The sequence below is a fragment of the Jatropha curcas genome, chromosome 4 (genome assembly GCF_041381405.1).
Source record: "Jatropha curcas cultivar XTBG-Jc1 chromosome 4, XTBG_Jcur_1.0, whole genome shotgun sequence".
NCBI classification, from domain to species: Eukaryota; Viridiplantae; Streptophyta; class Magnoliopsida; order Malpighiales; family Euphorbiaceae; genus Jatropha; species Jatropha curcas.
Genome location: NC_143154.1, coordinates 30,370,695 through 30,383,873, shown reverse-complemented (window position 1 = coordinate 30,383,873; position 13,179 = coordinate 30,370,695). Strand labels below are relative to the sequence as shown.

Genomic DNA, 13,179 nt, shown 5'->3' with positions numbered 1-13,179 from the left:
CATAAATTTATCAATTAGTTATTCCATGGCCATCAATAACTATTTAGCTAAATATATAATTTAAAATTGTTTTTTTATTTCTCTTGATATTATTATTATTATGTCTTCAAATTATCCTAATTCCTAATAAATAATTACTATTTTATCGAGTTAAAAATAATAATAATGGGACGCGTTAAAAAGTAAAGGCAAAATCCCCATCTCCAAGACTCCATATGTCATTTACGTAACTAATTTTCCAAAAACAAAACGACGTTATTTAATCTTTCCTTATGTACAGTATACAGAAGATGGATTCTTCTCTTCATACACTTCCTTCGCTGGCCATTCAATTTTCTTTCCTTTTCTTTTCTTTTCTTTTTCTTTTCCATTTCTCCCTTTTCTCTTCTCTCCTCTCCTCATTGCCTTCTTCAGATACTCCTCTCTCTCTCTCTCTCTCTCTCTCTCACACGTTTTCTCATTTGCTGCTATTCTTTCGTTTAAGAGATTTTTTCTTCATTTCTCTCTCTACAAGAGACTGCATGTTTGCTTCCATGGCCACAAGAACTAACCCTTTATTAATATCCTCTTAAGAGAGAAAGAGATCTAATTAATGTTCTTTCCTCTTCTTTTTGATTTCGTCTAACTAAAAGGAAGTGTTTCTTTCTTTTTTATGTTATAATTTTAAAGATTTAGCCGACCAAGAATTCATGAAAATGGAGCCAATGAAATCAAGAATGAAAAGAACGTTTCGGCCGCCGACGAATAATAAGAATCCTTTTGATGGCAGAAGCAATATAAAAGTGGAAGATATGGAAATTAGGCCAGGAGGAATGTTAGTGCAGAAAAGGAATTCAAATTCCAATCAGATAAATCCTGTTCCAATTCCCACCATTAAAGTCAAAGTCAAATACGGTTCTTCAACTCACCAAATCTGTATTAGTTCTCAAGCAAGCTTTGGTAATTTGAAACTCTTTCAAGAATCCCAATTCTTTGTTTGGATAACGATTTATAATAAGAAATGACAATTTTGAATTGCAGGGCAATTGAAGAAAATTTTAGCAGAACACACTGGAGTGCACCATCAGGATCAGAAGCTGATATATAAAAAGAAGGAAAGAGATTCTAAAGATTATTTAGATATTGTAGGAGTGAAAGATGGATCCAAAATTAGGTTAATTGAAGACATTACAAGCCGAGAAAGGCGGTGTCTGGAGATGCTTAAATCTGCTCATTTAGAGAAGGTTTCAAAGTCCTTAAAGCAAATCAATCTGGAAGTTGACAAGCTCAGTGTAAAGGTAAATTAAAAATTTTTCCTGCTTAATATTTGATTTTATAAAGAACTGGATTAATTTTAATTTCTGATTCCTTCGATAGGTCATAGCTTTGGAAGCAACAAAATCTAGAGGTGAGAAGGTTGAAGAATCAGATGTAGATAGTTTGATAGAAATGTTGATGAATAAATTAGTATTATTAGATGGAATTGTTGCAGAAGGAGACTTGAAATTGCAAAAGGGAGTTCAGGTACAATTTAAATTACAAATTAGTCAATTTTTGTTCTACTGTTTCAATCCAATTAACTAATTCTGTTCTTGTTATTGTTTTTGTCATATTCAAATCTTGAAGGAGAAGAGAGTGCAGAAGTACATTGAAACTTTAGATATGTTGAAGTTGCAAAAATCCAAAGAAAATAGAAAAGAAAGCCAAATTCCAATGCAGAAACAAGAAAATTCAACTGGGAAAATGCCAATATTAATGCAGAAAAAGCCGGTCAGCACCAAACAAAAGAAAGAGACAGAGCAGATGCCATTGCAGCAGCAGCAGCAGCATCAGAAGCAGAAAATATTGAGGCATTCAGAGACTTTTGTGATCACAACAAAATGGGAAACTTTTGATTAAGCAAAAAAAAAGCAATCAATTTGTCAAATCAGACTCTAAATATAATAAACTGGATATAATACTGCTTTCAGTAAGTCATTCTAAAATCATAACCTTCTATTCTTTTTTTTTTTTTTTTTTTTTAAATTAATATTCTGTCACTTTGGTCTACTATTCCTTCATTTCTGTGTTAAGGGTTCATGTTATTTAAAAATCAATCATGTCCTTATGATGCAATCTTTATGTTATTTGTGACTGAAATGGCTATTTGCAACTTGTATATACTATAAAGTATAAACTCAGATGGTGGACAGAAAGGGAATTTTTTTTTTAAATATTTGTATGAGTATTTAAATTACATAATAATTAGGAGTAGTTATTAATTTAATATTTGTTGCAGCTATTACTGTTGACTCAGTATGTAGAGCATGGGACCACTTAGCAGCTTATCTTATGTTCATAACCTATAATTTAATGATGTATTTAATCTCTCTCTGCATTTGTACTATTCTTCAAATTTTTTTAATAATTTATTGCCTGTAATTACATTATTGTAATGAAGAAGTCAATTACTTCTGGTTTTGATCATAAAGGTTCTTGATCCTACTGAGTAGGGTAAAAAAATATTAATAAAATAGGAAAAATAAAGAAAATAAATAATAATCATGCCAAAATAATAGAAAGTTAGGCTTGACTTTAGTGGCTTGGTATGGATAACAGTGGTTAATCATTTTCCATCATGCTCTGGAAATTGGTTGTATCAATTAAATTAAATATAAATTTGCCAATAGTTTGATTAGTCTCGAATAAGTTTCGTTTGAGTCCTCTCGATTATAAAAATTTCATTAATTTAGTGAGTTAAGTAAATAACTACTCTTATTGTGTAATTCATTATATTATTTCAGCCTATTGGACTTTTAAATATATTGATGTATAATTTATATATATATATATATATATTTTTTTTTTTTTTGACATTTGTATGATTTATATATGATCTTTAATAATATGAAATGTAAAATTTTTACCGAGAACGTTTTTTTTTTTTTGGAAGCACAGCTGAAAAGAACAGATTTTACTATAGATCTCCTGTTAATAGTAAAAATAACCTTGAGAGGTCATTTTCATCTTTCGTACGGATAAAACATCAATACCATGCAATTATGTATGTTCAGAAATAATGAAAACTTTAAAACAAACAGTTAGAAACAATAATTGTGCTTCTAATGCCATCCAGTTGTATTTTTATGACTGATTGGAATTTAAAAAAAAAAAAAAAAAAAGAAAAAGAAAATGGTTAAGGGTTGATAGATTTGGCATCACCATTTGACAAAATGGACGTGCAAGTCAGAAAGAAGATGAGAAATGAAAATTACAAAACAAAAACATAATAAACACTAAAGAACTGATTGGAATTTTTTGCATGTGAGAGTTAGGCCTAAAAAGTGTTAGCAACTCAAGGTTCTGATACATATGTCAGAATTCATATACCTTCTTCTTCTTCATTAGCTTTGGAGTAAAGAAACAAGCAATGGGACCATCTTTATTTATTCCTTCTTTTTCTTTTGTTGTCCCTTTTATTTTTCCTTCTAGGCAAATTTTCATTTGGTAGCTTTTGTCTTGTGTAATGGGAAGAAGCAAAGATTTGCTTTTCCCCTGAGTTTAATCTATTTTCTAATAGAAAATACTAACCGAATAGAAAAAAAAAAAAGAACCGACCGTCTTTTCTATGTATTTTCTCCGGTTTCGTTACTAATACGTGCTTTACATAATTGATCGGATCATATAGATATCTCTTCAACACAATATAAGTGTGTAGATCGAAATAATACAATACAAGCAAAATATAGAAAAAGAAACAATTAGACTCCAAGAAACTAGTTAACTTCCTTTTTCATAGTTATATATTAAATTTTGATGTTGGGATTTGGATTGAGCATTAGCCTTTTCAGAAAGGAGACCAAATGGGCATAGAGAAATATGGAAAAAGGAGGCATAGCTTTGCTAGTATTAAGTAGTAAGTACCTAATCAACTTCATCTACCTCTTTTAACATTTTCTTGTTGCATTAAAGTGGCATGACCATAATTGTTGAAGATTCTCCAAAGAGAAAATTCTATGTCTTACCTTTTCTTTTCTGTCTTTGATTATCTTTTTATGCTTTCTTCAACCTTCTAAAGTCAAATTAACATCACTATTGTATAAATTTTCTCACCACCCCACAGACAGTCTTGTATTCTGATATTGAAACTGTTAAAATTTCCAAATCTGTAATAAAAATAAGAAAAATGCCTGATATAGAACAATTCCTAAGTAACCTTAAACTGTGTCAAGCTCTGTGATATATGTTATGATGCAAATGAAATGGAGACATGCAGATTCACAAGCTCGCAGATCTCATATAAAAGATGACACCTGCATAGCTCCAATAAACATCTCATGTCATATATATATATATATATATATATATATATATATATATATATATATATATATATAGTGAAGCTGTACTCACCTAGTATGTGCATCTTTATTAGACACGGAATCGTTCAACCTAACCAGTAAATGAGCAACTCAATTTGCTAAGTCCTTAACAAAAGATAAACTAACACAATTTAGCTCTTCTGCAACTAAAAAAATCTCTTATGGCACTACTAATGGCTGCTTGAATAAGTGCCGAAGGATCAGACTCTCAGACCTTAACTTTCTCAACTTTTTTAAAGTCAGATCTTATTTTTATTTCAATGTAGGACTTTTACGAGCCAAACTGCCATGACCAAGGAAGGAGATTGTAAGTAGTAGTATTATTAGGGTTTTTTGAAATTAGTAGTAGTATTAGAGTTGTTTCTGCAAATTCTCAAATTTGAATTTCAATTATTAAATTAAGAATGAGAAAATCCACTTGTGAAAAGAAATGATTTTTGGGAGCCTGAATCCAAGTAATCAGATTAATATACGGGTGCGTCATAATCTAGTCAAATGGGCTCGACATTGATGATTGGGCCAATTCCTTGACACACATTTCGGGCCCAATTGTGAAATCAGTCAGTACTATTGAATATAAACTTCAGAACTACTGAATTTGTTGTACATTTGAGAATGAAGGTGAATTTTAAATTATTGTAATATAAATTTCATCTGAAAAACCGTAAAATCAACACTAATATCAAACTCAACCATATTTCAAAAATGCTCATCTATTTCATTAATGGACTGTAAATTATTAATTAATTAATTTTTTAAATCATACATATTACCATAAAACTTATCCATTGTGAAATGATAAGAGGATGAGATTGGACGGTTGTTATTCTTTTCCAAAGATGACATTTTTAGCATTAGAAATCAAAATTCCATTTCATTTGTACAAGAAAATGAAACAAAGAATATCAAACGACAACGCAATCTGACACTCCTTTTGTCTCAATTCATTTCATTTCTTGCTCTCTTGATCGCCAACAACAGCCAACAGAAAAAGTGTGCTGTGCCACGTGTCGATGCCATAATAAGCCTATTATAGGAAGAAAGTTCCATTATCCATTGTTGAAAAAAAAGAAAAAAAAAAGGAACAAAACCTAATCCATAATCCTAAAAATGCTGCCTTATTTTATTTTATTTTATTTTATTTTCGGAAGGTTAGAGAGACAAGACATCAGATATCATAAAGTCCTAGCAATTTGTACTGTTCTATCTATATGAAAAAAAAATTAGTTATTAAATATTATTAAATTTTCTTTACAAAATAATTCTTAAACAAATCATAAAAAACTACATAAATAAATATAATATTACTTAATTTAAGTTTTATTAATTGAGTCTTAAAATAATAGCTAAAACTATTTGATTTATGAATGTGTGCAAGGTGAGCTTAGCATGTGAAACAACAAACAACCGAAAGATAATTCCGTAGCAAATAGCACACGAGGAGATTGAGGCATATGCAAGATCATGGGTTTAAGCCCTCTCTTAGTGCAAAATTTCAAGGTACCTTATTCATATTATAAGCGAATAAAATTTTTTTTACACTAATTTTAATACGATAAAACAGCGTTAAAAGTCAATCATATTTAATAAAATAATTATAGATGATAAAATGAAAAAATTATTATTAATTATAAGATTGGACTTCAATATTTTTAAATAGATATAAATGAAAAAATTTAGATATAGATAAATAGATATAAATAAGAAAAAAAATTAAAATTTAAAAGTGGTAACACACACACATATATATATATATATATATATATATATATATATATATATATATATATATATATATATATATATATAAGATATGAACAGTATTTTCATAGATATTTTCTTTTTTTTTACATTTTGAAGTTTATTTTAAAATTAAAATAATAATCTGTTTTTGAAATAATTAATATCGCAAATAATCGCAAAACTTGAAATAATTAGTATCAAGTATTTTCACTGCTTTTCCTTTGTCCTTCTACTTTCGATTGGATTTTGAGTTTTCTGAATTTCAAAAAACAATGTAAATTTTGATTTGACGAAAATCGCAAAACTTGGCTGTCGGTAGAGGGTGATAATGGTCATTAAAAATCTCTTTCACAGCTGATCACACTTTCTTGGACTTATTGAAGTTTTGTATATAATATTTCTTATTGTCTATAATATTTGATGCACTTAGTTTTTAACTAATCATGAATATAAATTGTCTTTCGTGATTATTTTAAATAATAAATCAATGATGAAATTAATTTCATCATTAATTTTATTAATTATTATTTTTAAAAATATTTTAAAATTATTATAGACTGAAAATAAAATTTTATTATTAAAAAATTTTGTAATAAAGTTATGCCAAGTAAAACAAAAATGAACATATATGGATTTTCAACTATAAAAATGTATTTGTATTTATGTGATAATAAATATTTTAATAAAACTCTACTCGAAGTAATATTATCAAATTATATTGATGCTACTATGGTTTATTATATAATTACATGTATACGACAACGTCAACATAGCATTCACAACGTGGTCTCTAAGTTAAACTATTCCGTACGAAATCAATAAATATAAAATATCATACATAAAATTTTATTATAAAATTTTAAATTTCACTTATCATGACATAATTTTAAATTATATATTTATAAATATAAAATTTATGATAATTAACTTGGGCATCCTCCGAGTGATGCGATCGTATTTTTCTGAAAGGAGTTCTAATAAATTTGAATGAAGAAATTATTTTTTTTAATATTAAAATTTTAAATTAGCAGTGACATAACTTATTGTTACGTGTCTTTTATCATAAACGAGATTTTAAACAATGAGCGAGCTAGCCGCAAACTTGACCCTACCGACCTGCCCGACCGACTCACGAGTCATGACCTCGTTTAGGCGCGTAGTGTTGCTTTTCCTTTTCGCCTCTTTCATAGTCTCACGTGCCAACTAGGGCTTTAGTTCCCCGCTCCAATTCTACCCTATTCCATCACCTCCCTCTCCCCTATCCATCACCCGCCCTCAAATTACCAAACCCTAACCCTAATCCTAACTCTTTTTTTGTTTAATATAATTTTTGCAAATGAATTTCTTTCTTGAAACTCGTAATTCTTTACACCGAACTGTAATGCGCTGTTCTCACACACCGAGCTTCAAGACTCCAAACTTCCACTTCGACAATGGAGGCGTTGAAGGAAAATTTAGAAGAAATAGAGACCGGGACCTCCGTCGAGTCGTTTCAGAAGTTTTTGGATTCGCAGAAGGAACTCTTTCACAGTCAGATCGATCAACTTCAAAACATCGTCGCAAACTCACCGGCGTCAATCCTTGCTCTCAAGAAATGGTGCGTTTGTAGTAATTGAGAATTTTAAATATCGAAAATAACTATCGAAAGCTTGAATTACACCCATAGAGGAGAATTGTTTTAGATTCGGTTGTTTACGAGCTGCTCTGTTTAGTTTAGAGCCTTAAAGGGCAATCAGTTATTTATTTTGTACTAGAAGTTGCTATCCATGTTTAATTCAAATCCTGGGGCATTAAGATATTCAATAGGGTTCTTTCTCTATTCCGCTTGTTCTGTTTGTATTTTTGGTTCTTAGGACGGTATATATATATAACTACATAAATCATTTTTGGAGTAGTAAATTATGTTTTTTCTAATGCATCATGGATATGGAATTTCTTTGATCACGACTTCCTAAATTGAATTTTACTATGTATGGTTCACAGGATAGTGCTATGATTGGTATTTGAATTCTAACGCGTCTTAAAATCATGCCAAAATGTGAATTAAGATGTTGTTCAAGGTTCTAAAAGCTTCAAACTTGCTTGAGTTGTCTATTGGGGTTACATTTTCTGTTTTTCTTATCTCAGGAGAACGAGAGGTTTGAATAACAATTGGAAAGTTGGAACTCAGGACCATAAGTGATCTAAAGAAAGATTCTGTTGCTTTCCATGAGATGATTATCTCGAGCAATGGTGATCTTGGAGAATGGTTACAAAAGATGTGATCCATCCTTCTGAAGTTGAAGGACTACGTTGAAATGGGAAACCCTGAAGCTGATAATTCTGAGGCTGAAAAGAGTTCATTTAAGCACAGATCTCCCGTTATCCCAGATGATGATGATGATTTTCGATGCCCAATTTCTCTAGAACTAATGAAAGATCCTGTGATTGTCTCTACTGGACAGGTTTGGCTACGACTTGTGTCATAGTTCGTTGCTTTGTAAATTTTTAGTGGCCATTGTTCATAAATTGTCTTCATTCTGCAGACCTATGAAAGATCGTGCATCCAAAAATGGCTAGATGCAGGACACAAGACTTGTCCAAAGACACAGCAAACATGGTTGCATACTGCTGTAACACCTAATTATATTTTGAAGAGTTTGATGGCATTGTGGTGTGAAAGCAATGGTGTTGAGCTGCCTAAACAACAAGGAGCTTATAGAACAAAAAAAATTGGAACCAGTTTTTCAGATTGTGATCGAATTGCTATTGTTGCCTTATTAGAGAAATTGGCAAATGGGAATCCAGAACGACAAAGAGCAGCTGCTGGAGAGCTACGTTTACTAGCAAAGCGGAATGCTGATCCTGGTATGTACTTATGGTGAAGAAAGTGTTAGTGGCTGTTTCTCACGATACTTTACATATGATCCTTGTGTGTACATAATTTGGCATGAAGCACAATAAAGGGTTAGGATCGTCGTTATTATTGTTCATCATTAATGTACCATGATCTATGTTGTTAGTATTACATATGATCTTGCCTCCTTGTTTATGATGCTGGCAACAACCCTTATACCAATATATTTGCTTTCTCGTGTGTGTGAGTGGCTGTCAAGCTAACTTTTGGTGTGCTTCTGATTTTGAGCTCTTTTGTGATGTTCAATCTTTCGCTTGAAAAAGGGGAATCTGAGCCTCCTTTTATATGCTTAAATCAAGGTTGGGTTTTGTTTACTTTGAGTAGGCGACTCGTGAGCTTCTGATTTTTAGCTATTTTGTGATATTCAATCTTCTGCTTTAAAAAGGATAATCTGAGGCTCCTTTTATATGCTTAAATCAATGTTGGCTTTTGTTTTACATTCGGTGAATGTTGTCTGTATGTGAACAAAGCTTGGCATAATTTTGATCCTTGTTTCTGATGCTGGCAACAGCCCTTATACCAATATATTTGCTTTCTTTCTAGTGTGTCTGAGTGGCTGTCTGGCGAACTTTGGGTGTGTGACTCGTGAGCTTCTAATTTTGAGCTGTTTTGTGATGTTCAATCTTTGCATGAAAAAGGGAAATCTGAGCTTCTTTTTATATGCTTAAATCAAGGTCGGCTTTAGTTTACTTTGATTGGGTGACTCGTGAGCTTCTGATTTTTAGCTGGTTTGTGATGTTCAATCTTCTGCTTTAAAAAGGCGAATCTGAGCCCCTTTTTTATATGCTTAAATCAATTTCGTCTTTACTTTTACATTCGGTGAATGTCGTTGCTACGTGAACTAAGCTTTGCATAATTTTGATCCTTGTTTCTCATGCTAGCAACAGCCCTTATACCAATATATTTGTTTTCATTCTTGTGTGTGTGAGTGGCTGTCTGGCGAACTTTGGGTGTGTGACTCGTGAGCTTCTAATTTTGAGCTGTTTTGTGATGTTCAATCTTCTGCTTGAAAAAGGCGAATCTGAGCCTCCTTTTATATGCTAAAATCAAGGTCGGCTTTAGTTTACTTTGAGTGCATGACTCATGAGGTTCTGATTTTGAGCTCTGTTGTGATATTCAATCTTCTGCGTGAAAAAGACTCATGAGCTCTTTTGTGATATTCAATCTTCTGCTTGAAAGAGACTCACGAGCTTCTGAATTTGAGCCCTTTTCTGATATTCAATCCTCTGCTTGAAAAGGGCAAATCTGAGACTCGTTTTACATGCTTAAATCAAGGTGGGTGACTCAAGATCTTCTAATTTTGAGCTCTTTTGTGATGTTCAATCTTCTGCTTGAAAAAGGTAACCTGAGCCTCCTTTTATATGCTTAAATCAAGGTCGGGTGCTGTTTACTTTGAGTGGGTGACTCGTGAGCCTCTGATTTTGAGCTATTTTGTGATATTCAATCTTCTGCTTTAAAAGGGATAATCGGAGGCTCCTTTTATATGCTTAAATCAATGTCGGCTTTAGTTTTAAATTCGGTGAATGTTGTTGCTATGTGAACAAAGCTTTGCATCATTTTGATTCTTGTCTCTCTTGCTGGCAACAGCCCTTATACCAGTATATTTGCTTTCTTTCTGTGTGTGTGAGTGGCTGTTTGGCAAACTTTGGGTGTGTGACTCGTGAGCTTCTAATTTTGAGCTGTTTTGTGATGTTCAATCTTCTGCTTGAAAATGTCGAATCTGAGCCTCCTTCTATATGCTAAAATCAAGGTCGTTTTTAGTTTACTTTGGGTGGATGACTCGTGAGGTTCTGATTTTGAGCTCTTTTGTGATATTCAATCTTCTGCGTGAAAAAGACTCATGAGCTCTTTTGTGATATTCAATCTTCTGCACGAAAGAGACTCATGAGCTTCTGATTTTGAGCCCTTTTCTGATATTCAATCCTCTGCTTGAAAAGGGCAAATCTGAGACTCGTTTTACATGCTTAAATCAAGGTGGGTTACTCAAGATGTTCTAATTTTGAGCTCTTTTGTGATGTTCAATCTTCTGCTTGAAAAAGGTAACCTGAGCCTCCTTTTATATGCTTAAATCAAGGTTGGCTGCTGTTTACTTTGAGTGGGTGACTCGTGAGCCTTTGATTTTGAGCTATTTTGTGATATTCAATCTTCTGCTTTAAAAGCGATAATCTGAGGCTCCTTTTATATGCTTAAATCAATGTTGGCTTTAGTTTTAAATTCGGTGAATGTTGCTGCTATGTGAACAAAGCTTTGCATAATTTTGATTCTTCTTTCTCTTGCTGGCAACGGCCCTTATACCAGTATATTTGCTTTCTTTCTTGTGTGTGTGAGTGGCTGTCTGGCAAACTTTGGGTGTGTGACTCATGAGCTTCTAATTTTGAGCTGTTTTGTGATGTTCAATCTTCTGCTTGAAAATGTCGAATCTGAGCCTCCTTTTATATGCTAAAATCAAAGTAGGCTTTAGTTTACTTGGGGTGGATGACTCGTGAGGTTCTGATTTTGAGCTCTTTTGTGAAATTCAATCTTCTGCTTGAAAAAGAATCATGAGTGTTTGATTTTGAGCTCTTTTGTGATATTCAATCTTCTGCTTGAAAGAGACTCACGAGCTTCTGATTTTGAGCCCTTTTCTGATATTCAATCTTCTGCTTGAAAAGGGCAAATCTGAGACTCGTTTTACATTCTTAAATCAAGGTGGGTGACTCAAGATGTTCTAATTTTGAGCTCTTTTGTGATGTTCAATCTTCTGCTTGAAAAAGGTAACCTGAGCCTCCTTTTATATGCTTAAATCAAGGTCGGCTGCTGTTTACTTTGAGTGGGTGACTCGTGAGCCTCTGATTTTGAGCTATTTTGTGATATTCAATCTTCTGCTTTAAAAGGGATAATCGGAGGCTCCTTTTATATGCTTAAATCAATGTCGGCTTTATTTTTAAATTCGGTGAATGTTGCTGCTATGTGAACAAAGCTTTGCATAATTTTGATTCTTCTTTCTCTTGCTGGCAACAAACCTTATACCAGTATATTTGCTTTCTTTCTTGTGTGTGTGAGTGGCTGTCTGGCAAACTTTGGGTGTGTGACTCGTGAGCTTCTAATTTTGAGCTGTTTTGTGATGTTCAATCTTCTGCTTGAAAAAGGCAAATCTGAGCCTCCTTTTATATGTTAAAATCAAAGTAGGCTTTAGTTTTAAAGGGGGTGGATGAGTCGTGAGGTTCTGATTTTGAGCTCTTTTGTGATATTCAATCTTCTTCGTGAAAAAGACTCATGAGGGTCTGATTTTGAGCCCTTTTGTGATATTCAGTCTTCTTCTTGAAAGAGACTCACGAGCTTCTGATTTTGAGCCCTTTTCTGATATTCAATCCTCTGCTTGAAAAGGGCAAATCTGAGACTCGTTTTACATTCTTAAATCAAGGTGGGTGACTCAAGATCTTCTAATTTTGAGCTCTTTTGTGATGTTCAATCTTCTGCTTGAAAAAGGTAACCTGAGCCTCCTTTTATATGCTTAAATCAAGGTCGGGTGCTGTTTACTTTGAGTGGGTGACTCGTGAGCCTCTGATTTTGAGCTATTTTGTGATATTCAATCTTCTGCTTTAAAAGGGATAATCTGAGGCTTTTTATATGGTTAAATCAATGTCGGCTTTAGTTTTAAATTCGGTGAATGTTGCTGCTATGTGAACAAAGCTTTGCATGATTTTGATTCTTCTTTCTCTTGCTGGCAACAGCCCTTATACCAGTATATTTGCTTTCTTTCTTGTGTGTGTGAGTGGCTGTCTGGCAAACTTTGGGTGTGTGACTCGTGAGCTTCTAATTTTGAGCTGTTTTGTGATGTTCAATCTTCTGCTTGAAAATGTCGAATCTGAGCCTCCTTCTATATGCTAAAATCAAGGTCGTTTTTAGTTTACTTTGGGTGGATGACTCGTGAGGTTCTGATTTTGAGCTCTTTTGTGATATTCAATCTTCTGCGTGAAAAAGACTCATGAGCTCTTTTGTGATATTCAATCTTCTGCTTGAAAGAGACTCACGAGCTTCTGATTTTGAGCCCTTTTCTGATATTCAATCCTCTGCTTGAAAAGGGCAAATCTGAGACTCGTTTTACATTCTTAAATCGAGGTGGGTGACTCAAGATCTTCTAATTTTGAGCTCTTTTGTGATGTTCAATCTTCTGCTTGAAAAAGGTAACCTGAGCCTCCTTTTATATGCTTAAATCAA

The 13,179-nt window shown here is 32.7% G+C and overlaps 2 protein-coding genes across 2 annotated transcripts; both read left to right on the top strand.

Moving 5' to 3' along the window:
* The first annotated feature begins 280 nt into the window (after nucleotides 1-280).
* Nucleotides 281-1,964, top strand: LOC149497220 (BAG family molecular chaperone regulator 1-like). Its single transcript, XM_089720819.1, has 4 exons — nucleotides 281-939; nucleotides 1,021-1,277; nucleotides 1,357-1,503; nucleotides 1,606-1,964. Exons 1-4 carry the CDS (start codon nucleotides 690-692, stop codon nucleotides 1,876-1,878), a joined length of 927 nt encoding a protein of 308 aa, XP_089576945.1. The 5' UTR covers nucleotides 281-689; the 3' UTR covers nucleotides 1,879-1,964.
* A 5,303-nt stretch (nucleotides 1,965-7,267) lies between these two features.
* LOC149497219 (U-box domain-containing protein 14-like) lies at nucleotides 7,268-9,299 on the top strand. Its single transcript, XM_089720818.1, has 3 exons — nucleotides 7,268-7,680; nucleotides 8,211-8,527; nucleotides 8,609-9,299. Exons 2-3 carry the CDS (start codon nucleotides 8,381-8,383, stop codon nucleotides 8,945-8,947), a joined length of 486 nt encoding a protein of 161 aa, XP_089576944.1. The 5' UTR covers nucleotides 7,268-7,680; nucleotides 8,211-8,380; the 3' UTR covers nucleotides 8,948-9,299.
* Nucleotides 9,300-13,179: the final 3,880 nt, after the last annotated feature.